The 26,704-nt window shown below is 48.6% G+C and overlaps 1 protein-coding gene and 2 long non-coding RNA genes across 10 annotated transcripts in view; 1 reads left to right on the top strand and 2 right to left on the bottom strand.

Moving 5' to 3' along the window:
* The window catches only part of HERC3 (HECT and RLD domain containing E3 ubiquitin protein ligase 3), a 122,433-nt gene extending 100,670 nt beyond the window's left edge, over nt 1–21,763 (bottom strand). The window contains exons 1-4 of one of the 7 annotated variants that reach the window (XM_047798425.1): nt 21,608–21,762; nt 19,216–19,277; nt 10,564–10,628; nt 8,516–8,781 (exon numbers count right to left, since the gene is read on the bottom strand). In XM_047798425.1, the coding sequence (XP_047654381.1) occupies nt 8,516–8,741 (226 nt within the window). In that variant the 5' untranslated portion in view covers nt 8,742–8,781; nt 10,564–10,628; nt 19,216–19,277; nt 21,608–21,762. Of the gene's footprint in view, nt 1–8,515; nt 8,782–10,563; nt 10,629–19,215; nt 19,278–20,692; nt 21,099–21,607 lie in introns of those variants that run through there. The other 6 variants (XM_047798423.1, XM_047798424.1, XM_047798429.1 and 3 more) reach the window with 6 other exon arrangements.
* Nucleotides 21,764–21,857: 94 nt separating this feature from the next.
* On the top strand, nt 21,858–26,235 carry LOC125137594 (uncharacterized). The gene is made up of 3 exons (XR_007137444.1): nt 21,858–22,023; nt 22,525–22,732; nt 24,758–26,235. It is a non-coding gene; the product is annotated as an uncharacterized LOC125137594 (long non-coding RNA).
* LOC125137593 (uncharacterized) overlaps nt 24,477–26,704 on the bottom strand; it is a 58,211-nt gene continuing 55,983 nt past the window's right edge. For both annotated transcript variants that reach the window (XR_007137442.1, XR_007137443.1), the window contains 2 exons: nt 24,747–24,890; nt 24,477–24,671 (listed from right to left, as the gene is read on the bottom strand). This is a non-coding gene — a long non-coding RNA (uncharacterized LOC125137593). The remainder of the gene's footprint in view (nt 24,672–24,746; nt 24,891–26,704) is intronic.

Raw genomic sequence — 26,704 nt, forward strand, 5'->3', positions numbered from 1 at the left:
AAAACAAAAAGCCCCTCAAAATATAAAAAATAAGCAACCTGTGTGAGGTCTCTCTTAACGGCCCTAGCCCACATCATCTCCCTCCCCTGGGTGTATATACCACTCATCAGATCCTACAGCACTAAGGGAACCTTAGTGATTAATGCAATGATTTATATGTTATACATACAATATAATGAGTTTATTGATTTGTTTACATGCTGGAATAGTAGGATCAAACACCATAACAGAAGGGGTTAGGACAAGCTACTCGTTCTAGTAATAAGAGCTTGGTGCTTCCTCTGGGCCAGGCAGTATTCCAAACACCGGACTTACAACTTACTAAATCCTCAGAACCCAAATAGGTAGATGGTAACATTATCCCCATTCTACAGCTAAGAAAACTGAGACGCAGAGGGATTAAGCAATTTTCCCAGTGTCACAAAGCCAGTGCAGAGCCACGATTCAACCCATAAGTCCGGCTCCAGAGTCCACGCTCTTATTCATTCTACTGCCTGCATGATTAGCTAATGCTCTAAATTAAAATCATTCAAAAAAGTGGTTTCAACTGCTATGGATTACTTCATAATTATGCATAATAGAGGTTGCGAAACATGTCTGAATGAGAAAAAGAAAATGACTTCAAGTCCGTAAGGATATGAGACCGTATCTGTCGGAGGGTCACCACAGATTTCCACGTTACATGCTACCAAAGGGCATTTACTCAGACAAAGATTCCAGTAGCTCTTGAGTCACTGTGAAATAGCAGCTGACTAGACATACCCCATTCAGGGTGCTAAGCGTGGAAACATTTTTCCTATCCTAGATTTGTCAAGATCACAGATCATCAAGCTACTCAAGAGTTCACTGAAACCGCCAAACAACAAGATCATCATGGCACCACACAAATGCAAGGGTGAACTTACCAAAATCATGGCCCATCCCTGGAGCGCTGACACCATCACCAAAGCTGCCCCTTCTCTGAACTCCCAGAGTTCGACCCTCCCGCAAGTTCACAGAATTAAGAACTTTATACACGTGGGAGAGGAAAAGGTGGCATTTCTTCGAAATCAGAATTCAGCACTGCGGGTGACCTCAGACCAAACGCTCCATTACAGCTCTGAGCCTGACACACTTCAGGCGGTTATCACCTGCTCAGCACAAGGCGAATTGCATTATGCGACCTTGGAGGGAGCGCATCTTTGCCACCTAACCTCTCCGCTCCCAAAGGGCAGCTCGGCGCTAAACCGTGCTGTGTTTTGACAGCATCTAGAACAAGTGAGGAAGCGTGTAGTCTAATCGCTCCACACAAATCTGCTGCATCAACGACTGAATGAGAAGGAAGCAGTTGAAAGAAATCAAGAAACAAAGAACGAGAGGTTATTTGTGAGGCAAAATCTAGCCGCCAGAGTTATGAATTAGCATGTGCTCGTTTCCCCAGAAAAAGAACATAAAAGAACAGGTTGCCAGTCATCTAATGACTTTAAAGATGAAAGGGAACTGTTTCTCTGTACCTTTAATCAAAGCACCTTGCTTGTATGTGGTATTCAACCAGCAAATGAAAGAATACGAGCTTCGTGGCGGCCACGCTGATGTCCCTTTTGTTTCTCTTATAAGGGCTGCATGGAAATCAAACGCAAGCAAGAAAAACATCTTGAAAATAGAATTCTGTTGAGCCTTCCCAATCGGCTTGCAGTTAAAAAGATGTTCGTGGACAAAATTCTAGGATTTTTTTAAAGCCGGACGGGCGGTACCCAAGCAAGACTCAAACTCAGCTCTTTGCTCTTCTTTACACACACCTGGGGTAACGATACCGACCTACTTTACACGACTATCCTGAGGGTTAATCCGCTTAGGAATGCTAAGCACTTCGATGACGAGGGCTTGTAACAGACAGAGTCAACCACTTCCACAACGAGCCAGTGAACTGAGACTCAGGTATCACAATGCAAAGCTCTGTTAATGACCTAAAAGTAAACTGCAAATTTTTAAAACACAGCATCTGGAGTTCCCGTTGTGGCGCAGCAGAAACAAATCTGACTAGGAACCATGAGGCTGCGGGTTTGATCCCTGGCCTTGCTCAGTGGATTAAGGACCCAGCATTGCCGTGAGCTGTGGTGTAGGTCGCAGACTCGGCTAGGATCCTGCGTTGCTGTGGCTGTGGTGTAGGCCAGCAGCTACAGCTCCAATTAGACCCCTAGCTTGGGAACCTCCATATGCCACGGGTATGGCCCTAAAAAAGGACAAAAGACCAAAAAAAAAAAAAAAACCCAAACCCATAACATCGCGCACTGAAGAGTATGCTCATTAATAAGTATATATTTTCTGAAACATTCAAATGCTTTTAAAGAAACAGGCTCAGTAAAAAGTGACTTTTGACTAACCACACCAGAAAACAAAACAGTTCGATGACATTTGTTCCCGACCCCTGGGCCTCTGCACCAGAAAGCTGTCCACTCCGCCAGCCACGGGCTCTGACGAGCAGCAGTCTCACGATGATGAGAAAGGGCCGTGCGCCTCCCAGACCACCTGCCCTTCCCGCTCCCGAGGAGGAGGGGAGGGGTCCTGACCCGGGCAGCGCTGCCATCTGAACGTTCCCTGCGGCACCTTCTGCCTTTTACATCAGGACTCTGCCCGTGGAAACCCACACTTCGGCGTTAGGACGTCTCTCCAGGATTCCTTCGTTCCCTTTCGGCTCGGCTGGTTTGCTTCCCGGCAAAAGCTGATTAACGTGGCAGAGCTCCCGTGTCCTTCAGCTGCCCAAGAGCACCCTGATAAGACCACTGAAAGTGTTGCTTCTACCAGGGTTAGCAGCAGGCACAGCTCCGGGAAGGGAGGCTTGTGAGATGCTCTGCTTTATAAACTTCATTTATCAAACGGCAGGAGAGCTGTTACATATGGTGATGGGCATCATGGAAATACTGCGATTGACTACAAAACGTGAACGTGAATTCGATTAAGTTACCTACAAGGAAGAGAGAAACTAACTCAGGAGCAGGTCAAAGGAACCAATCACAGGTGTGAATCAAACGGCACCGCACAGACATGTGAGTCTGTGTATCAATTCCTGCCCTTGGGGTTTGCCATGCAAAGTTTTCCTGGGATGTCTACATAGAATTTTTTTTTTTTTGGTCTCTTTTTTTTGCCATTTTTCTTCGGCTGCTCTGGTGGCATATGGAGGTTCCCAGGCTAGGGGTCGAATCGGAGCTGTAGCCACCAGCCTACGCCAGAGCCCCAGCAACGCCAGATCTGAGCCATGTCTGTGACCTACACCACAGCTCATGCCAACGCCAGATCCTTAACCCACTGAGCAAGGCCAGGGATCGAACCCGCAACCTCATGGTTCCTAGTTGAATTCGTTAACCACTGCGCCACGACGGGAACTCCAACATAGAATTTTTTAAATATAACCATCCACTTAGATTCAAATAAATACCTGAGTCTACCACAGTTCTTGCCTACTCAAGACAGGAAGAAAGGTTAGAGAAAGTTTACATAAATTCAGACACCCCTAATAACACAACTATCAGCTTATCTAAAATCCCAATATGGGAAATCAGAGTACTGTCCATTTAGCTGAAGGGCGGGCTGACAATGGAGATGCCTGGGAATAAGAGAAACAGTAAATTGAGGTAAAACTTTTGAATTTTTTCCTGTGGGCAACCAGTTTCTATTTCAGTTTAATAAAACATTTCAAGATTTGTTGAATGTTCAGTTACAGACGAATACTCACTTAAAAAGTCATCATTTAGGGGGAAAAAACTCTGGTTTGCTTGCTTTATTCAAAAACAAAAACAAACAACAACAAAGGAAGGAGGCACACATGTCTGCCTGTGACGCAGCTCTGTAACTGTGTGTCTTCGGAAATTATGAGATGGTGTCACAGCAAAAACAGGAGGAAATTAATTAGGAATCACCCTACACTGTCCCAGGCACTGAAACCATCCCTGATGGGGGGGAGGAGATACGGCTGCTATCACGGTGTGAGGGAGAGGAGGAGGGAGGGGAAAAGTCCTCAGGGAGAGGAGTACGCAAGGTAGTAACAATCCCACACTTTTTCCAGAAGCCGGACATGGAGGGGGCTTTGATACTCTGCCCAGGAAAAACGCGTCTGGGGACCCCAGACCTCTCAACCTTTGGCGAAGCACAAATGAATGAGTCACGGACACACCTGAGCAGGAACCCTAGGCTGCCCAACACACCGAGACAACATCCGGGCTGCACAACCAGGGATGCAGTACCTGACATGTCCTCGAAATGCCCTCCCCCTGCCCACACACACACATACCAACCACCGTCACCCAAGGGCAGCACGAAGGAGAGAAGTTGGAGCACAAGGAAAGACCCACTGTAGCCTCAGAAGCAGCAAAAGCAAGAGGAAGCTGTGAGATGGTCTCAGAAGGGAAAAAAGAAATCCTTGAAAGTCGCTGCAGAGGACTTTATACCACAGCCCTTGTGGCAAGTACAGGCTTCCTCCCCAACACGCAAATCAGGCGCCTTGCCACTGTGCCAGGTACAGATGACGTGTAGATGCTGGTATTTCATGACCGGCGGCACAGACTGAGGGCACACATGCAAAGCGAAGACTTTCATCCAGGTGCATCCCCTTCACCACCACCTCCCGCCCCCCAACCCCTTAATCCCACCTGCTGCTACATCCTTGGGTCTGGCCAATGACCTTGACGTGAAATCGAAGACCTGCCCACTGCCCCCAGAAACAGGCTCTCCCGGGAGGCGGCCTTAAGCTCCCTCCCCCAAAGAACACAGGGGCTGCTTGGGGACAGCATTCCGGTGGGTCGGGGCCAGCACGGTCCAGCAAAACAGGGCCCCTCTGTCCCTGGCTTCCCCTCTCTGCGGAGAAGCTCCCCGAGTGGCAGTTCTCAACAAACACATAGAGCAAACACGCTCATTCTGTTTCCCACTCATTCAAAATAAACCCAATGGGTTCCCAGATTTAGAACACACCTACCAATGAAAAAATTAAGAGAGGGAGGAGCCCACCCACATAAACAAAGAGGCACTATTCCGCAGCTGCTATGCAGTTTATAATTAACAGACAAGCTTAGCCAGCAACGGAAATTTCTGGAATCCATTGTAATTTACACTAGAGCCTTGCCGTCTCCAAATTTAGGTTACAAGCCTGGGCTGGATTCTGTGCTTGAATCCAAACGCCTTCTTGGAGCACCTCTGGCTCCAGCCTCTGGCAATCTCTCAGAGCAGCTCTGACGGGCTGAGCTGGGGTAGGGGGGACAGGGGCTGCGTGCCCCCAGGCCACCCACTCACTCCCCAAGGCCCCCCCCTGGGCGAGCCCACCCCCGCCACCCCGCCCCACCCTGAGGGGCTCTGGCAGGAGGGCCGGTGGCGGAAGGCCGTCAAATTGCCCTCAGGTGTTTTCGCTGCCGTGCCATCCATGCCATCCTGCCATCTGTGCCATCCGCAGATCTCTGCTATCACTGGCCTGCGAGGTGTTTGTTTCCTTCTTTCACCTGCACCCCAGCCCCCGGGGGCTGGCGAGGAATCTTCTCACATCCCCTTCTAGGACCAAAGTGTGCAGTGAGAGGCAGCCTGACACACAGATTCTCACACACACACTGTGCAGTGAGAGGCAGCCTGACACTGACACTGACACACACACTAGTCGCAGAGAAGGCAGGAGGGTGGGAGAACTCGCCTTCCCAGGCTACACCCAGGTCACTCTGTGGGGACCGCTTTACCATTTGAATCGACTTCATCGGGGGCTACTGGCCAGCACGGAGCCTCCTCCAGGAGAGGAACTGAGGCTCAGAAAGAGAGCGAGAGAGAGAACGCCTCCACGGGGTGTATGTGACTCCAGAGTGCCCCTAACCCTGTCTCTGCAGGAGTACCAGAAAGATCTTGGGTTCCCAACAGACCACTCCCTCCACAGACTGGTCCAAGGGGGGACGGGCCCTTCGAGGCTCACAGGGGTAACGTCTAAGTGTCTCTCAAAGTGGGTCTTAAATGCAGACACCCCCCAGAAGGAGCAGGCGGCTGGGCTGGGACGTGCCATCAAGCCCTCTACAGGCCTTCACTGTTGGCTCTCACCCGGGAGCTCCAAGCAAGACCCAGGTGAGTTTTAACAGGAGGAGGGGAAGGAAGACCCTAGTTTTTCATCTGTTCCAATATGAAAATCATGTTTAAAAGTCAAAAACCTTCCTGCCACCTCCAAAACAGTTCTGTATTACAGTTTTGTATTAGATTAATGGGTTAAACACACAATGATGAGGATTTACGAACTCACTTTATGAACTGGCGGCACTGAACGTTTACCTCAGGGACCGACAGCATCTACCTAGGTTTAAAAACATGCGGCATCAGCAGGACAAGCTGACGGGTTGAATGTGGAAGGAAGAAAGACAAGATTTTGCCCGTCCTGGCCATTCTCCGCTCCTCCAAAGATCCCGCAGGGCCCTGTGGGAGGGGCCCTACCCCACGACAGGTGCGGCCACACCCTCATGTCCCCCCCCTCCATCTCAGGACTCTGCAGGATTGTCCTAGAACCTAGGACAGTGCAGGGGGGACTTCGGGTTCCTGGATTTCACTTCTGGTTTAACTGTCTAGGAAATTCATACACGTGTGTTATTACACTGTTACTCTGTTCGTACTCTGTTATTACACACACCTGTTCTCATTCATTCATTCATTCATCCATTCATCCAGCAAATATTTACGGAGTCCTTAAGATGTGTTCAGCACTGTGTCAGACTCTGGGAATAGAGCAAATAATGGTGCATCTCTTTATAGTTAAAAATTTTTTAAATACAAACATGGAGTTGCAGGTGCATTGTACATACAAAGGTGTACCTACCTTTGGCTCGTGCTATAAACCCCTCCCTTGAACTCCTCAGAGTCCAGGACCCACAGGCGAGGAACCCTGGCCAGAACCCTGGGTGAGCAAGGCTGGTGGGGTGTTGCAGAGGGAACCTGGCGGCAAAGAATGAGGACGGCGCCCACAACCTTGACAGCTGAGCACCAAGACCAGCCCTGCAGCCCTTTCTCCAAGGGTCAGCGTAAAAACTGATCATCATAAATTAATGCTGGCATTTGGGCAGGCGAACCAGGGAACACAGGCACTTGCTACGGGAGGGAATAAATGGGAGAAAAGAGGGGAGAGGATCACAGGAAATAACTGCTCATCCTGACGCCTTCCCTAAATGAGCACTAAAGAGCAAAGGCATCTAGGAAAACCAGCAGGTCTGTTCTTTAACGACGCTTCTCTGTCTTGATTGGGACTGAATTTAAAAAAGACAGCAAGCAACCCAGAAAGTGGCACGGGCTCACGCTAGTGGGAAAGAAATGACACAGTCACAACTCAAGACCCTCCCTCAGCACGGCTCCCCGAAAGCAGACTGATGACAACAAATGCGGCTGAAATCCGAGGCTGAGAAGGTGCCTCAGAGCCGTGCTGCTGAAGGTCAAACTGAGAAAAAGTGGCAAGAAAAAAGAATTCAAACTAGCGGGCTTTAAATACACCCAGCGACTTTTATAAACAAGACACTAAAACCTGAGGAATCTAATTAGCCCCCTGCCTTTCCAGCACATTCTCTCTCCCTCCATCACCAGTCCCGCCAGGCCAGTCAACATTCCCTGAAGCAGGACTGCACTTTGACACCCATGCGCCCCCCCCCTTTTTTTGGTCTTTTTAGGGCCGCACCTGTGGCATATGGAGGTTCCCAGGCTAGGGGTCGAAACCAAGCTGCAGCTGCCAGCCTACACCACAGCCACAGCAACACAGGATCTGAGCCGCGTCTGCAACCTACACCACAGCTCACGGCAACGCCGGATCGTTAACCCACTGAGCAAGGCCAGGTTCATTAACCACTGTGCCATGACGGGAATTCCTGTGCCTTTTTTAATACACTCAGGTGTGTGCGATAAGCTTGGTGTTCGAGCCACCTTCACTCACACACACACTTGCTGAAGTCCTACTCATGCTTCCTCCTCGACCCGCGGCAGACTGAATCCCCCTCCCCTCGTCCCCCAGAATATTCTTCAACTTCCCCCACACATCCTGCCACAGGGGAGCCCTGTAGCCCCCTCCCCTCGCTCTCCCACTCATCCTCCTGCTCCCAAGAGCGAGCAGCGTGCTTAGCCCAAGATGCTTAACAAAAGCGTGTTGCAGAAACGGACGCGTGAATAGGCAGTTAGGTGGGAAATTTGGGGGAAACCGCTTCTGAGCCACTGGATGATGACTGCCTGGCCGCCAACGGATCCTCATGCGTCAGCCTTCGACGGCTGGGGAAGATCTATTTCTCTAACTCCGAACCAACCACCTCTCGCCCTCCCCTGCTAACTGATGCCACCCGGCTTCTCTAAGAGGATGAAAAAGGACGAGTCGGCTTTTCCACCAACAGGCTTGAATGAGACCCAGACGTTCCAAACAGGAGGGGATCCCTGCACGGTTCAGGGAGGCCCCCCGAAAGGCCGCAAGGTCAACGCCTGGCGAGACAACGTTGGACCAGCTCTCCCGGTCCTCGGGCTGCCTCGCCAGCCCCCCAGGCCGAGGAGGCGCACTCACCTGGCTTGTTTCCTTCCCTCTCGTGGCCCAGCTGCCCTTTGGTGTTCAGACCGCAGGTGTAGACCTCGCCATCCTCCAGCAGGAACACAGAGTGGTTTCCACCGCAGGCCACTTCCTTGACGCTTCGGTCCGAGATGAATCCACACACCTGTGGCTCGGCCACAATCCCCTGCAGGTTAGTGCTGATCCCAGGCTGGCCCAGAGACCAATATCCCCAGCATAACATGGTTTGTGTCCTTCAGGGAGTCATGCAGCCTAGAAGACAGCTTTGTAAAATGGGGGGGTGGGGGTTAGAGAAAAACCACTTCAAGTCATAAATGCCATCAATTAAAAAACAAACCCTCCCCAATACCTTGCATCTCATAATAATGCCTATTAATATTGTTGAAAGTTCCGGACAAAACTCTACTTAAAAGAGACACGTGCACCCGCATGTTCATGGCAGCACTATTCACAATAGCCAAGACATGGAAACAACCCAAATGTCCATCGACAGAGGATTGGATTCGGAAGAGGTGGTATATATACACAATGGAATACTACTCAGCCATAAAAAAGAATGACATCATGCCACTTGCAGCAACATGGATGGAGCTAGAGAATCTCATACTGAGTGAAATGAGCCAGAAAGACAAAGACAAATACCATATGATATCACTTAGAACTGGAATCTAATATCCAGCACAAATGAACATCTCCTCAGAAAAGAAAATCATGGACTTGGAGAAGAGACTTGTGGCTGCCTGATGGGAGGGGGAGGGAGTGGGAGGGATCGGGAGCTTGGGCTATAAGACACAACTTAGAATAGATTTACAAGGAGATCCTGCTGAATAGCATTGAGAACTTTGTCTAGATACTCATGTTGCAACAGAAGAAAGGCTGGGGGAAAAATGTAATTGTAATGTATACATGTAAGGATAACCTGACCCCCTTGCTGTACGGTGGGAAAAAAATAATAATAATATACAAAAAAAAATATCGTTGAAAGTAGTTACAATAATGATAGTTTGTGTTTCAGGAAGAGTTTAAAAAATCAGTTTTTGAACAAATTTTGTTGGTGCGAAGAACACCGAACGCAGACAGAATGTGGTTTCCAGACCACTGCTGAAGAACTGAGTACAGGAGACCTGCTGAGACAGTCTCTGCAAACCATCGAGGCAATGGCTGTTCTGAAATCACCCTTGTGTCTTCACCTGGGCCCTTCTCATCATGCCCTTCCTTTGAGTCTTCTGCTTATTTAATTTTTTTTTCAAATTTTGAACCCATTAACTCCTTTTGGTAGCCTGTTAGCTTGCACAGTAGTGATTCTCCACTTAAAACGAAAATGAGAAATGGCGGGGGGGGGGAGTTATCTTCTCTGCCATTCTCCCTTAGACATCCTTTGGGATCTATGCCAGGCTTCACGTCCCCCCTGAGAGCCTCTGGGGACCAGCCAGCCACAGCGAGCCTGCATCCATCCTGCTCATCTGCTCTACTGCCTTGTGGAAACATCCTCTGCCTCTTATAAGTGAACTCCTCAGCCCGTGTTCAGCTGCCTCAGGCAGACAGCACAGCACAAGGAGTACTGCGCGCTGATGCGGCAGGTGCTCAATCACCCTGTGGCTGACTGATGACAGCGGACCAGCCCAAAGTTTCACCACCCCTTAAAAATTCATGCTTCCCATTCATGCGAACAAAACCAAAAGCTCATCTCTACCAGTCCGTGCCCACGAGGATGGCTTTAATCCGAAAAAACAGATCATAACAAGTGCTGGTGAGGATGTGGCGGAATTGGAGCCCCTCCCACACACACACACTGTGGGAGGGAAAAGAAGCAGAAAGTGGTCCAGCAGTTCCTCAAAAGGCGAAAGGCGGTTACCTTAGGACCCAGCAATTTCACACCTAGGTATGTATCCAAGAGAATTATAAACATACGGCCACAAAAAAACTTGTACAGGAATGTTCATAGCAACATCGTTCAAAATGCCAAAATGTGGAAATAACCCAAATGCCCATCAATTAACGAAATGAAGTGTGGCATTCCAAACAGTGGAGTACCTTTCGATTACCTGGAATAGCTACTATCTGACTCACTCTCTGAACTCTTGAGGCTTTCAGGGAAGGCATAAAAAGGCTGAAAATAAAATAGAAACACTGAATCTTAATTTACTATCCCAACCACAAAGTTCTGCTTCTGGTTTTTATTCGTGTGTAAACTCTCACACTACAATAAAATATTAAGCTTGAATGTTAATTCTTTTTTTTTGGGGGGGGGGTCTTTTTAGGGCCACAGCAGCGGCATATGGAGATTCTCAGGCTAGGGGTCGAACTGGACCTGTAGTTGTCGGCCTACACCACAACCACAGCAACACTGGATCTTTAACCTACTGAGCGAGGCCAGGCATCGAACCCGTGTCCTCATGGATACTAGTTCATTAACTGCTGAGCCACAACGGGAACTCCTTGAATGTTAATTCTGACTTAAATGCAAGGACTGGAAGGAGGGGAGGAGAGAGAACATGCAAGCTGAGGACAGGCTGGGGGGACATTTAAAAGGCGCAGCAAGATCACATAATCTAGCCGTAATTGAACTTTCCCAATTTGCTCAACTGCTGGATTCACACCAATTTCTCCGTCTTTTTTGTCTCTTTTAGGGCCGCACCTGCGGCATGTAGAGGTTCCCAGGTTAGGGGTCAAATTGGAGCTGCAGCTGCCAGCCTACACCACAGCCACAGCAACACTGGATCCGAGCCGAATCTTCGACCTACACCACAGCTCACGGCGACACCGGAGCCTTAACCCACTGAGCGAGGCCAGAGATCGAACTTGTGCCTTCATGGCTGCTGGTCAGATTCGTTTCCACTAAACTGTGAAAGGAACTCCTCGCTCTTCATTTTTAATGTTTCATGAGTTTGTCTTACCTCTTTTACCAATAATTACATGAACGCCATCCTGGTGACTACTATACTGCTAAGAAGCATTTGATGTCATTATCGCATTTCATCTGCGCCACAAGTCTGTGCCCCAAGTACTATTTTCAGATAAAGCAAAGGCTCAGAGAGATTAAGCAGCAGGCCCAAGGTCACAAAGCTGCAAGGACCAGAAAGCAGGCTATGAACCTCGGCCTGACGCCAATGCCCACCCTCCAATCCACCGGGCGACACGGCCGCCCAAGTGGCTACAAATGTCACCTCCAGAAGCAAGAACACAAAAATGTGGATCGACTAAATTGCAGTCAGCATACAACACAGGATGTCTCGGAAACTTGAAAATAAACTTGCCCTCTGAGAGCGAAAGTAGTCAGAGTGAAGAGATAAAGGAGGAGATTAGTCAGCTGTAGCGTTAAGCCATCCCCTGAACAATGTGTCTGGAAATATGGTATCGAGAAGCCGTAATGGTCCATAAACAACAAGCTATACAGAGCTCTATAAACAATGCTCACAGCAGCCAGATTCACACTAAACAAACATGGCAACCACCCAAAGGTCCATCCAAACGGACACTGCTCAGCAGTAAAATACAATACTCGGCAATTAAAAACAGGCCGTGACTGAAATGCTCTTAATATAAAGGAAAGCTGCAACCCAGAAGAACAAAGGTTAGTTTAAAATAAATCCCTCAGGAGTTCCCGTTGTGGCGCAGTGGTTAACGAACCCGACTGGGAACCATGAGGTTGCGGGTTCGATCCCTGGCCTTGCTCAGTGGGTTAAGGATCCAGTGTTGCTGTGAGCTGTGGTGTGGGTCGCAGACGTGGCTCGGATCCCGCATTGCTGTGGCTGTGGTGTAGGCCGGCAGCTACAACTCTGATTAGACCCCAGCCTGGGAACCTCCATATGCCGAGGGAAGCAGCCCTAGAAAAGGCAAAAAGACCAAAATAAATAAATAAATAAAAATAAAAAAACTCCTCAAAGGTGTTATCGACTGCTCTTTCATCTAATCTCTCTCCCCAAGTCCCTCCTTATCTGGGAACAAACCTTACAGCCTCCGGCACAGAGGTGAGCACGACCCTGGCCGAGCCAATCAGAAAAGGCCACCCCTAAATCACTGGGATTGGTGTAGGGACAAGGTCACGATCTCAACTGGGCCAGAGTCCCCCCATTAAGTTCCAAGGATGGGAGCCTGCCTTTTGCCTCTGAAGGATGGCTGGGGCTGGTGGAAGCAGCCACCTTCCCTGGCACATAGAGGACACTTGTAAGACACAATGCAACTGCCAGCTAGAGCTTCAAAGACAAGAGACAGAAAGACCCGCCCCCCCCCCCCCATGACCCCGGGATGCTGACTGAGCCCTGGACCCCTGCTTGCCAGGGGCCAGCTCTGCCACCTTCGCTCTTCCTGAGTATAGCTGGGTTTCATTGCCCATGGATTCCACACTTGTGAATTTGCCCACTCACTGCAATTGACATGTAACCTCCAAGATCAATGCTCAGAGCCATTTCCCAGTCATTCCCAGACCTGCAGAGGTGAACAATGTGCACCCGCTCTGTGCACGTCCCAGTGGGTGTCAAACAACAGGACGCGCCAGCTTCTCGTTTCAACTCGCAGGCTGTGAGCAAGGGATCTTTTCGAATCTACTCGGTGCCACGTTTTTCACACTTTCACATGTTTTGCGTGGTGATTTCGCAGTTTAAAGCTAACGTACTGCCTGGTGCTCCTAAGTACGAGAAGGCTGCGATGTGCCTCACAAAGAAAATACATGCGATGGGTAAGAGTCGTTCAAGTTCCGGTGTTGTTGGCTGTGAGCTCAATGCTAATGAAAAAAAGGGGAAATTCACTGATCTGTACATGCAGCCACTTCAGAAAGTGCTGAAGCAACACCTGTGGTGCACAGTGAAGCTACAGAAGAGACGAGAAAGCAGCTACCGGTGGCTTTCTGCCTGACTGCAGCCCCTGGTGAGTGAGCAGCACTGCCGGGAGGCTGAAGACCAGAGAAATTTACTGTCACGTTACCCAGGGCCAGGAAATTGGCAAAAACTTTTCCTGACCAGTGTTTTATTATAAAGAAACTTTGTGTAGAGTTATCATTTGTCAGAAATACATTACCAAATAAGGTGTCGAAACTTAAACCACATAAAACAAGGTTATGAACTGATCTGCTGACCAGAGGCTCTCCGCAGGAACCTAACAAACCCCATGCTTCCCCAGGAGCAGTGGCTCGGTCTTTACTCATCGGCTGCTCCCAGCAACTCTGTAGATTGAAACGACCACGACCAATGAGAACGGACTCTGCACAGTCTAATAAGTCCCCTCTTTCTTTCTTTGCTTACGGTGGTTTGAGTTGGATTTCTGTTACTTGAAGTAAAAACAAACCAAAAAACCTCCCGGCTAATAATATTAGTATTAGATTATTAATAATAACAGAAGGCCAGACTTCATTTGAGCTCTTGCTGAGTCTGACGCTTTTCTGGGTGATTCAGAGAGGTAGATTTCTAGGTGTTCTAGGAGGTAGGTATTGCTCTTACCTCTAATGTGCAAAAGAAGAAAATGAAGGCCCCCTCCCCCCAAAAAAAGGATGTAGAAAAATAAAAAAGTGTGATGAAGTGTTGAAGTGACTTGACTAAATCACACAACGAGGTGGTAGCAGAGCGGGGTTTTGAGCCCAGAGAAGGTGCTCTTAACCAGCGTGCTTGATAAGAAGGAGCCTAGAAAATGGTCAGAATGTCCCAGTATCTCTACACTGTCCAGAAAGAAAGGACACCATGACCAGTCAATCTGACTATGTGACCTGCTAAATAATTACTGCCCAAGAATGAGATGGAGGATGGGTATATCGGACTCGGTAACACTCATCATTAAATTCACCCAGCCGCGTGCCCTGCTGAGATTCCATGATTCATACGCAATCTTGAGTAACTTATTTTCCAAGGCAGATCCTACTACAGGGAAAGAATACTGTGACCGGCCGACCAAAGCCCAGCCTTCTAAGTATTCCTGCCTCTCATGGTTAATTTGGGATCCTGGATCTCTCAGTTTCTGTAAATTTATTTAGTGTGAGTCAATCCTAGAGAATCAGCTGAACTCTGGGTGCTCTGGCCAGCAACAAGCCTAGGAAAGCAGCCTGAAGCATGGCCTCAGCCCTGATTGACCAGTAGAAACCATTTACGAGAAAAGGTAAAAGGAGTATTGTTAAAATCCTCCCCACCTGAGCCATAGCAATGCAATCTTCACATAATCAAATGAAAACTACTTACTCAGAGATAACAAAACAGCAAACTACACATAAGATGCATTCCCATGAATGGATTATAGCCCTAACTGGAGACCTGGTCCAGCTCATCAGGATGCTCTGCCAAAACCAGAGCAGAAGGCACTCAAACCATCTCGCCTTCAGGAGAGAAGTTCAGTGTCTGGAAAAGAAGCCAGACGTAGAGACAGCTTTCACTTGAAGTGCGCTCTGGCGGGACCCCCGAATCTAGTAGCCCCTGGGTTCCAGGAATCTGAAGGTCTGGCCTGAGCAATGTTCCCCATCACCTGTCACTTTGATCTGGCTCAGCACCCACCCCAGCCACCGGGGCTGCCCCATGCCACCTCAGCCCGGCCCCTCCGTTTCCTGCCTCTCATCTCCCCATCACAAAGCAAAACGAAGAAAGACGAACGGTCCGTTCCTTCCCTCCACGTCACGTCTGGGACTCTCCCAGGCCTTCTCATCTATTTTTGGTGAAAGATTCCAGATAATCTTAGCAGGGCTTAAGGGTCCAAAGGACTAAAGTTCAAGCCCCGCATTAATCACGTGCTAGCTGTGAAGCCTTGGGGAAGAGAGTTAAACTCTCTGAGCCTGTCTTCTGTCCCTAAAGAGGCAAGAGTGACGGGGCTGTTGTGAGGCAGGGTGCTGAGCCCGTGCCCAGCATACAGGGTAAGGGACAGTAACTCTCAGCTGCTGTAGGACGGTCACTGCGACTCCCTGTGCTCCTCCCTGAAACCTCTGCAAACTGGGTGGCTCCCCAACAGCCTGGGGGAGGGGGGAACTCCCTTCTTCCCCTGGGGAGCATCTGCTCTTCCGCCAAATCTGCACTACAGCAAAGCAGCCTGCACCCTCCCCACCCCCGGGCAGGCATAACTTTCGCAAAGCCAATCTGAGGTTGCAAGGCAAAGCTTTCTGCGAGTGTCTCCTTTTAAACTCCGGGGAGGACTTGTGGGGAGAGCGATCTCCTTTTATCAGTCCCAGTGAGCCAAACACTAAATGACAAGCTGCCACTCCTAACCTTTGTCTTATTAACCAGACTGTGCAAACCTCAGCCTAACGACAGATTCTTATTTCTTTGTTTGAAACTCACTAAAACCTAAAAAACAGGCAGGACTTTCCATCTCATGTATAACAGACATAAGCATCCTTACAGACAAGCTCAGAAGCAGTTACCTAAAGGGTGTCTGGGGGAGGGAGGGTCTTTTTCAGCCCAGGCTTGGGGGCTCCGCAGACACTCGCAAGGCCAGGCTTTAAACAAATCTGAAGCCAAAACTCAAATGCAGAATTAACTCCGGTAACAAGCAAGACTTATTCCAGTGACATACTTTATTGTCCCAAAGTTTACTGCCGTAGGCAGAAGTGGCAGAGAAGCCAGGGAGGAGATTTCAGCAACTCGAAGCCCCTCCCTGCTGGCTTCTCTCGCCTTCACTTAGGCTGGACTTTGGTCCTCCGACCAACCAAACATTCCCACCCTCTCCTGACGCTCCCCGCACGGGTGTTGCCTTTACTACCTGGTGCTGGGCTTGGTAAAACTAGAAGAATGACTTCTCCATTGTCTGCATAAGCTGTGGGCTGTCTTCAAAAGACACTGGACCGGACTGGCAAGAGTGAGACAGTCTGACGGTGCGAGTCGAGGATACAGAGCAACCAAGATGCGTACCCACAGCTGGCCGGCGTGCAAACTGGCAGAATCACTTTGGAAAACAAGTGGGCATTCTCGAGTGAAGATGAAAACGTCCCCACGGCACAGGAATTTCATTCCTGGGCATATGACCAGCACTGTCTGACTTAACAAGTAACCCTGGTGCTCCTTCACTATGCTGAGACCTGGAGCTACCAAGAGGGGTAAAGCCTGGAATCTGAGAACTTTCTGTGCTGATGGAGCTGTCACCTCTATGCATTTGTCCATTTTGGTGGTGACATGTGGCTAGTGAGCATTTGAAACATGGCTAATGCGACTCAGAAAATGAGACTGTAATTTTATTTAAATTATTTTAACAGAAGCAGTCACATATGGCCAGTGGCTATCTTACTATACAATGCAGCAAGCAACTCATGCATCTATGCCCCAAGATATATGCCAAAAAATGTTCATTTCAGGACTGCTTGAAATACACAGAACAAAAACAACCCAAATGTCTGTCTGTAAGAAAATGGAGAAGCTGCAGCACACGCACAAAACAGAATACTATATAGCAGTGAAAAATAAATGAATTCCATCTACAAACACCACTGCAGCTAAATCTTAAAAACAGCATTGAGGCAGGGGAAAAGTCACAGACGAATTCAGAGTGTGATGCATTTTTATGGAGTCCAAACACAAGTATAACAAGCATTTGGAGATTAAAAACATCACTGGTGGTAAAGCTATGAAGAAAAGCAAAAAAATGATTAATACAAAGATTGAGAGAGCTCTTTGGATATGTAGCAATGGAGGGTACCATCTGCTAGGAGCATAAAGGGAGCTTCAATAGCATGGTTGATGTTCTGCTCCTGTCCCTGTATCACTGTTTCTTAGCATCTAAATATTACAGATACTTCAGAGTTTAAAAAAAAGGTACTATTGGGGTAGGATCACTGCTTCTAGCATCTCACCCTCTGAGTCCCATCCATGTGCAGACTGAGAGCTTCTCCATGATGGGAACTAGATTTTACCTACCTGTGTACCTCCAGTTCCCGGCCTAACACAGGAGCACAAGAGCTGCTTCATCAGTGCCTGGCGAACTAAACCCAAACCTGAGACCACCAGAACCCCCACAATCTACACTTGCAAACAGTTTGGTGTGCCAGGTGATGTCAGATACACATTCCTTAGGCAGTAACAAAAAGCAGCAATGAATTTCCTCCATTCTAAAGTGGACTCTCCCCTTGCCCCGTGTTAGCAGATCTCAAAGCAGAATATGCCTTTTACACCCCAAGCTGTCATCAAACAGTGGCATTTCCCAATGTTACAAACTGAGGAATGTCCGCTCCATGAAGGAAGGGCTGCGCCTCTTTGTTCATTTCTTTACCCCCCCGAGACGAGAACAGTGTCTGGTACACACAAGGGGGCTCGATAAATAATTGTTGCCTAAAGAAAAAGCAACAGTTGGAGTTCCCGTCGTGGCTCAGTGTTAACGAATCCGACTAGGAACCATGACGTTGCGGGTTCGATCCCTGGCCTTGCTCAGTGGGTTAAGGATCCAGCGTTGCCGCGAGCTGCGGTGTAGGTCACAGACGCGGCTCGGATTCCGAGTTGCTGTGGCTCTGGCATAGGCCAGAGGCTAAGGCTCCGAATGGACCCCTAGCCTGGGTGGGAATCTATACATGCCTTGGGGGCGGCCCTAGAAAAGGCGAAAAAAAAAAAAGAAAGAAAGAAAAAGCAACAGTTCCGATTATTGCAAGCCTGCTGTGGGTCTGGGTCTGCACCAAAAACTCTACCTAGACGACTGAATTTGCCCTTTACAGTAACCTCGAGACATAGCAAGGCGAAGTCGCTGGCCCAAGAACACGAAAAGAAGCACCAGCTGCGGCAAAGGCAGGATTCAGAGCTCATCTCCCAAGACTCTGCGCCCTTAAACATGAAGCTCCACCCTCCGTCCAAGAAAACAAGGCCCAGCGACCTTTCTTCTCCAATCTTGAAAACAAAGGTTTCAAGACGACATTTGCACACAATAAGGGAGCTCACATCAGCTGAATCACCCGATGTTTATGGGCGACAGGAACCTACGTTAGCCAGAGACAGAAGGGCTGAGGAGGCGATCTCAACAGAGGTGGCCAGACTTGCCTCCACACCCACCCTGACACAGACTAAAACCAGTCACTTGCTGGCTCCCACCCAGAAGCACATGCCCCGGATACCAGCAAGTACTCCTTCTAAAGGTACTAAATGTTTAAAGGGGGCCAGAGGTGTAGCAGCAGGGGGTCATCTTATTGGAGACCTTCCAAGTCCATTTGATACAACCTGTAGGTAAGAGACTGACATTCTTTTCTTTCTTTTTTTTTTTTGCCATTTCTTGGGCCGCTCCCACGGCATATGGAGGTTCCCAGGCTAGGGGTCTCATCGGAGCTGTAGCCGCCAGCCTACACCACAGCCACAGCCACGCCAGATCCGAGCCGTGTCTGCAACCCACACCACAGCTCACGGCAACGCCCGATCCTTAACCCACTGAGCAAGGACAGGGATTGAACCCGCAGCCTCCTGGTTCCTAGTCAGATTCATTAACCACTGCACCACGATGGGAACTCCAAGAGACTGACATTCTTAACCTCATTTTCATGGCAGCTGAAGTTACCGCTGGTCCTCTGAGAAGTAACTGGTTGAAGCAGAGACCAGAAACTAGGTCTCCTACTTCCTAAGGCTCACCTTGTTCTCCTCACTACCTCACAGCGGAAGGAAATCTGTACGGATTTGATCCAAGGGCCCTCTCTAGGCAGCTACCCTCGTCTGAATCCCTTCCACGGATGATCTTGTTTCGCCCTCCTCTCAATTCTGAGAGTTCGATGTTGTCCTCAAGCCCAAGATGAGGAGACTGAGGTGCAGAGAAGTGTAGTAACTCACCACAGGTCACGCACTTGGCATCTGCACTACAGGCCAGAATGGGTCCGCCTCGCGTGGCAGATCTGCAAGGTGAAAAAATAACAACGCTGGTACAGAACGCGACCAAGTGCTATGGGGCCACTGAAAATGAAAAGTAGACTTCTGAAAGTGAGAATATCTTTATACTATGCACGCTTGAATACTCCCCAAACTTTCTCTCCCAAGACCAGAGTCTGGTTAAATCTCATGAAGACAACCACGAGCCAACTATGAAGATGTCACCTCTAAAAGTGACCTTAAGAGACACAGCCAGCGGCTTTACAAATACCTAGCATTCGTAAGAGATGTAAAAGTGAAGTGATTTTAAAATCTTCCGTCTAGGTGAGAAAGATAAAGTTGGGAAAGACACGTCCATTTTTTCCTCCATTTGTCCATGTACCACACACACAGCTTATTTTGCCACAACTGTTCTGAAGCCTTTCTTGTATCTTTCCTTTCTTCTCATGACCACATCCTCTTTCGTGCAAAACAAGATGGGACTGAGAGGCACCTTAAGGCTCTCAGAAGAAAAAGTCTTGCATGATTTTAAGATATGGTCATCATAACTTTATTTCTATACAATGTAAGATACTTCCATTCAATTTGGAGAATATTACTTGTAATTCTGACACTGAGGCAAAGCTATCTGGCATCTCCAGGAGGGGGGTAACCCTCATTATATATTTTAAAAACGTTTTTAATTATTATGCAAATCTTGATAAATTTAAATGTGTTATGTAGAATGAAGTGCTCAAACCAATGGCTCCAACAACAGCATCTGGAGCATTTTGGAGTCTCTGATTCTTTTTTCAAAAATAAAAACTCAACTACTTAGGGAAAAAGTAAAAACTGCCTGCAAACCAACTGTGTTTCTTTCTTTCATGCCAGAGGAGGAATTCTGCCAAAGAGGTTTCAAGTCTTCCTCCTAGATTCCTGCATCCTTTCTCTAGAAGGTTCCTAGTCTCCATGCGCTCAAGGCTGTGTACTTAATCTGTTTTGCTTTAAAAGGGGGGTTAACTATATTACCCCCGTTTTCTGACTTCTAACGCCACCCTGCTGCTCCCAGGGTAAAGGACAGGAGGAACAGAGAGCTTCGCAGTATTCTGCCGCTAAAACACGACGGCGTCTCTCTCCAGAGTCACTGCATTGTAAAAGGGTGTTAATTCTCATTTTATTCCACTCTTCTCCTCAGTCGGGAGTTGAGAGAGCAGTTCACTTGATGTTATCAAACCATCAGATGAGAGGAACCTAGAAACAGCTTCATATTTGTGGAAAAAGCCAGGAGACACACCAAAATGAAAGAGAGCTCTCGAATTGTCTTTCCTGAAGCATTCCGTGCCTCCGAATGCAAGAAAAAATCCTGGAAGGCTGCGCTCTGAATTTAAGGTACTTCCTAATGAAGCTAACTTAAAAGCTACAGTAAAATGGAATCAGAAAACAACCAGAAACACTGACATACCCGACGCAAAGTTCAAATGCACGTCTCCCGGAGCCCTCGGTGCAGACCCGGAATCAACGCATAGTTGTTGCTCTAGGTGCGGTCTCCACAGCCCTCCCCGGCTTGGTCTTTTTCAGGTTACACATGCTCTTCCCGGTCAGTTGTCCCGGTGTGCCCACTCCACACATTCACAAATGACTCAAAGTGCCACCTGCCCCCGAACGTCCCAGTTCCTGACACCCCCGCGCCCGTCCGCGCACTTACGTGTCCGCACACACACGTGTCCACACACACCCTCGCCCCGGCTCCGCCCAGAAGGCGGACTCCCACCGGGCGAGCCCGGCCCGGCCTCCGCGAGGTGGGTGGTGCCGGGCACCGCGGCCCCACCGGCGCTGTCACCGAGGCCACGGAGCCCCCCGGCTCCAGCGCAAACTCCTCGCAGCCTCCCCGGCTCCCCCAAACGCAGAGGCCCCGCCCGCTCCCAAGGCTGCGCGCCCCTCACCGCAACGGGGTCACCGGAGCCCCGGAATTTAAATCGGGCCAGGCGAGGAGGAAGGGGAGGATCCTCTTTTGACTTTCTGCGTCGCAATCCCTCCCAGCCTGCAGGCAGCCGAGTCGGGGTGGGGGGCGCTCCGATTTTCCAAGCGGCTTCCGGCCTCTCCGGGCGCCAGGGCTCTTTAGGTCAGAGCGAGAGCCCCGAGGACGCCCGCGCGGCCCAGGGGCACCCCGCGCAGCCCCGCCGCCCGCGCCCCGCCGGCACCGCGCCCCGACCGCCCCGCGCGCCGGGCCCCAGGTCGCCGCGGGAAGCGCCCAGCAGCCGCTGCCGCCCCGCCGGGAGCCGCGCGCTGACAGCCGGGCGGCGCGGAACGCGGCGGGCGCGCGGCTGCAGCCCCGCGGTGCCCTCCTTCCCAGGACCGCGGCCCCCGCCCCGCGCACCTTGACGGCCTCCGCACTGCCGCTCGGGATTCCGACGGTAAGAGCGCCACTGGCCCGGCTCGGGGTTTCTCGGATTTCGGCGTCACAATAATAAGGAAGTTTCCCCGCAAGCCTGCGGGCGGCGGAATGCGCTTGGGTGAAGGACGGCCCGCCCGGCCAATGGGCGCCCTTCTGGGGCGGACCCGCACCCACGGCGGCAGCGGCGGAGTCGGAGGCGGAGGCGGGGCGGCGGGGTCCGCGGGCTGGAGGCGGGGCGAGGCCCAGGCTCGGCAGGGAGGCGGGGGCGGCCCGAGGTGACAGGACCTGCGGGCCCGGGGTGGGGACAGCGGCGCCGGTGTTGGGTCAGCCACGATCCGGCTGCAAGACGCAGAGCGCTAGCGCTGGAACAGGGTGGAAGCGATCGGGACGGATCAGCGGTTCGTTTTTCCGGTTCTAGGCTCTGTCTTATTCTCTGTGCAGAGGGGACCAAAAACCTTGGGCATGGGGGGAAAAGCTAGAGGGTGACAATTAAGGGTGAGTTATGAAGTGTCTTATTCCACCCACGGTGGAGGTGTCTTGTTTCACTCGCCTTCAGGGGACGGGAGGAAGCTCCGAGCCGAAAGCGGGGCTGCGCCTTTGGAGAGGCGGGAAGGAGGTGGGCGCTTGCCCGGGATCCTCAAAGACAAGGCTGGAAGAGAAGAGAGGCTCTACAGATCAAGGGGGGCTTGGGGGAAATTGGAGGAGGGGGCTGGGGGAGCATGCCAAGAAGTCGCGGATCGGGAGATGGTAAAATCTTCTGTCTCAGTCACCATGTGGCCTAAAGCCCAATAATGGATAAAGAAGTTTGCCCTCCCCTACTTTCCCTGGCACTGAATCTCTGAGCTTCCTCCTCCTCCCCAAGGTCACAGTGCTTCCCTTGGTCCTCTTCTGATCCACAGAAAATCTTGGGAAGAAAACACGGCAAAGGTGACTGCAGGAATCTACTGCCCCCCCCCCCCCAAATTTGCAAGACAGAAGCAGAATACTGGGAAAGTACTACTTTAACCCAAAAGAATGACTTTACTAGTGGAAGAATTTCTGTAACCTGCCATTTGAACCGGGGAAGGTCTTTTGAGGCCAGATTCTTCTCAAGGATGTTCAAATCAGGTCAGGTCTGCAATTACCTTCTCTGAGAATTTAATAGATTGATCAAGCATAAAAGAAGTTTGGGGAAGTAGCATATCCTGGGGCCAGGGCCCTGTTGGCTGGCATATGTATTCTCAGGGACATAAGGCAAGTTGCCACATGCTCCTGAGACAAGCAAGATAAGCGAGCAGAATCTCAATTGTCTGGTAGCTGACGTCCTCTAAGAAAATAATTCCAACCTTTGAAGTTTGAGTCATACTGGACACCTCCAGAAACACTGAGAACAAGATAAACACAATTCATTTATGCTGGAGGTGTAGCCATCTCACAGAAGTCGAGGTCTCTCAAAGACGTAATCTTAGGAGTTCCCGTCGTGGCTCAGTATTAACAAGTCCGACTAGGAACCATGAGGTTGTGGGTTCAATCCCTGGCCTCACTCAGTGGGTTAAGGATCTGGTGTAGGTTGCAGACATGGCTCGGATCCCGCATTGCTGTGGCTGTGGCGTAGGCCAGTGGCTACAGCTCCGATTCCACCCCTAGCCTGGGAACCTCCATATGCCGAGGGTGTGGCCCCAGAAATGGCAAAAAGACAAAAAAAAAAAGACATAATCTTAGTTCAGAAGTGGTATCACCAAGAAGAACTGGAGGGATGGCCAAAGAGGAGTCATGGTGGGAAAGAAAGTTCCCCATAATTGAGAAGGAGAGAATGAGATTCTATTTTCATGTGTCAAATATGAGGTCAGTATCTCTGGCCCATAACTCATGAGTTTTTCATCAGAAGTTTTATCTCCAGCTGGTTGAGCTGAAGTTGAGTTAGAAGACATGTCCAAATTACAAACGGAGCCTGGAGTTGAGACAGGAGACATGTCTAAATTACAAACGGAGGTACTATGTGCATCCTTACCAAATAAACAGCCAGAACCCTAGGAACTTACTCATAGCAGAACCATCCGTGAAGATACCCACAGTACTTCATTTTACTTTCTTAATTGAACCAACATAAAATGGCAGTTTCCTCAGCAAGCATGTCCTGCTCCATCTCCCAAAAGGGCTTTAACCGGCCCCAGCACCGCCAATGGTCTGGCCTGGAGAGGACATGGTTCCCTTTCCTCTCCGTTTCTGTAGCTCCATCTTCCACCCATTTCTTTCTGCCTTCCCACATGTTCTGTGACAAATGAACTGTATACTCAGCATCTCTGGGCCATTCGGTTTTGCTGGTGAACAAAACAGCACAGTCCCTTTGCCTTGGAAGGGGAGGCCCACATTAACCACGTAACCATACCAAGCACTATGTGTAGCAGCTAATCATAAATTTTATAAAAGAAGAACACTCATGTTAAAAGATTCAACCCCAACAAGAACTGTAAACAAAACTGACCTCCAGCTAATGCTACATAGGCAGAATTATTTAGAAGGAAGTGTCTGAAATCAGCAACTTATTTTGAAATGTTTAAAAGATGGCCGGAGGATGGGTAAAGGGACAGGTAGATATACGATCAATCCAGGATAGCAAAATGTTAATTATAGATTCTGTGTGGTGGGTAGATGGGTGTTCTTTGTACATGACTTCCAATTTTCCTGTGTGTTTGAAAATTTTACAATGCAATATGTCGAAAGGAAGTTCCCCTGTGGCATAGAGGGTTAAGGATCTGGCGTTGTCACGGCAGTTGCTCAAGTTGCTGCTGTGGCTTCAGTTTGATCCCTGGCCTGGGAACTGCCACATGCCGCAGGCTTGGCCAAAAAAAAAAAAAAAAAAAAAGTTGGAAACCAATAAATAAATAAAGTGAGAGATTCTAACCATGACCTTTGACTGGCAGAAAGGCTCAAGTGGTCCAGCTCCAGCACTGGGTGGATGAGGTGGCCCCAGGGACAGGGGCTGATTCTAGGGCTGCTGCACCGCCACCTGAACAGATGTGGACTTGCTACATTCTTCACAGCTCACTTCCTGAAATGCATATGCCTATTTTGAATTGAAAGGAATTTTCAGAACAGCAGGAATACTGTTTAATAATGATTGTTCTCTGTGTTTACTTACTTGCCCTGCAGACAAACATCCACTTGGTAAACGTAGAAAGAAACGGACTTCTAGTATCAGATGACACGAGTGAGGGAAGAAAACCAGGTCAGCCACTGCAGTCTGTCTTCCAGGTATACTTTTGAAGAATAAGTGTCTTCATCTCTAGGAATGGAAAGCACTGATCATTTGACAGATAAGGAGTGTGCATCCTGAAAAACTACCCAATCACAACAGTGTTTCTTGGTTCCCTGCAGCCCCAACAAATGAATCATTGTGTCAGTCAAGTCATATTCAAGGGAAAAATTAATTGTAAAATATTTTTCACTGTTTTGGCTGGTTTAATAGAATTTATCCAAGAGGCTTCTCTCTTCTCAGGCTAAATTATCTAAGCTTATTGACAACTGTTCTGTAATACAGAGCATTAATTTATGAACCTGGAAAATAACTTGGAAGAAAGATATGGCAAGTCAATATTGCTATCACTCAAATAACTATTAATATTTACTGAAGGTCTTCTATATGAAGTGTTGCTGGATAGAAGCATCATTCCTGACGACAAATATCTTACAGCCATTCTGACTATTCATTTTTCTTGAAACTATTCATAGTTTAAGTTTGCTTTTTTTTTCTCTTATCAAGCCATTTGGATGAGGCCCAAGCACCTTACCCTAAATATGAGAAACTCACTAATGTCATAGAGGATGAAATTAACATCAACAAGATTGGATAGTTGAGCATTTCCTAAGAAAGCCTTTAGGATGAGCTTTGGCTTGTCCCTGAAGGTTGCACGAAATAGAGCCTTGCAGCCATGCGTAGTTCGTGTCGCAGTGAATGTGGTGTATTAATACAGGATTTTCCTTAATCCTAGCAGAAGCATCTGCATTGTGCTGCCTGATTTTTCTCTCTCATTTTTACCAAATAAGCCCATACTTTTAGCATATTCCAAAATAGTACTGTTTGTATTTCTAAGTTTTATGGCTACCATTTAGATACAGGAGAACTTCTAAGTGGCATTTAACTTTCTATTGGCCTTTGGCACTTTGTTTTCATTCTGCGTGTAAGCAAACGCTCAGTGAAATCAGCCATTATATTTACCTCTAGGGTGTGGAGCAACAAACTGTTCTTACTTTATACTTATAAAATACTATATGTAGGACCTCATCTTGTAGATACTATAGCTGATTTTGTTTCCCTTTTCCCAATGGCTTTTGAAAGCCTAGATAAAAATGTATGTGCCATCTGTACAGAATCACATTGCGTGCATTTTGAGACGTAACCTCATTTCAAGGTTCATTTTCATTTTGCTATGTCATTTTCCCATTGTACTCATTTTCTTACCTACTTAAAAAAAAAGCTTGCTTTTATCTTCACGAATGCAATAAATACACACTATGTAAGACATGTAAAATGCATATCAGAAAAAAGAAAACAGGAGTTCCTGCTCCGGTGCAGTGGGTGAAGCATCTGACTGTAGAGGCTTGGGTCACTGTGGAGGTGCGGGTTCGATCCCTGGCCCAGTGCAATGGGTTAAAGAATCAAGTGATATGCTGCAGCTGCTGCTCGGATTCAATCCCTGGCCCAGAAATTTCCATACGCTGCGAGTACAGCCATTAAAAAAAGAAAGAAAGAAAAAGAAAAAAAGTAAATAAAAATGATCTGGTCTTTCACCACCCATTTTTAGTTCTTTTTTTTTTTAAATGATTTTTATTTTTTCATTATAGTTGGTTTAGAGTGTTCTGTCAATTTTCTACTATACAGCAAAGTGACCCAGTCACACATACATATATACATTCTTTTTCTCACCTTATCCTCCATCCTGCTCCATCCCAAGTGACTAGATACAGTTCCTGGTGCCCATGTTAGTTCTTCATATTTTGTCATTTCCTCATGTATGTATGTGCATTTCTAAAAGTGGTCCATTTTATATCATTTTACACCATGCTGTCTGAATTTAACAATATATGGAACCTCTTCAA

The sequence above is a fragment of the Phacochoerus africanus genome, chromosome 10 (genome assembly GCF_016906955.1).
Source record: "Phacochoerus africanus isolate WHEZ1 chromosome 10, ROS_Pafr_v1, whole genome shotgun sequence".
Taxonomy (NCBI): domain Eukaryota; kingdom Metazoa; phylum Chordata; class Mammalia; order Artiodactyla; family Suidae; genus Phacochoerus; species Phacochoerus africanus.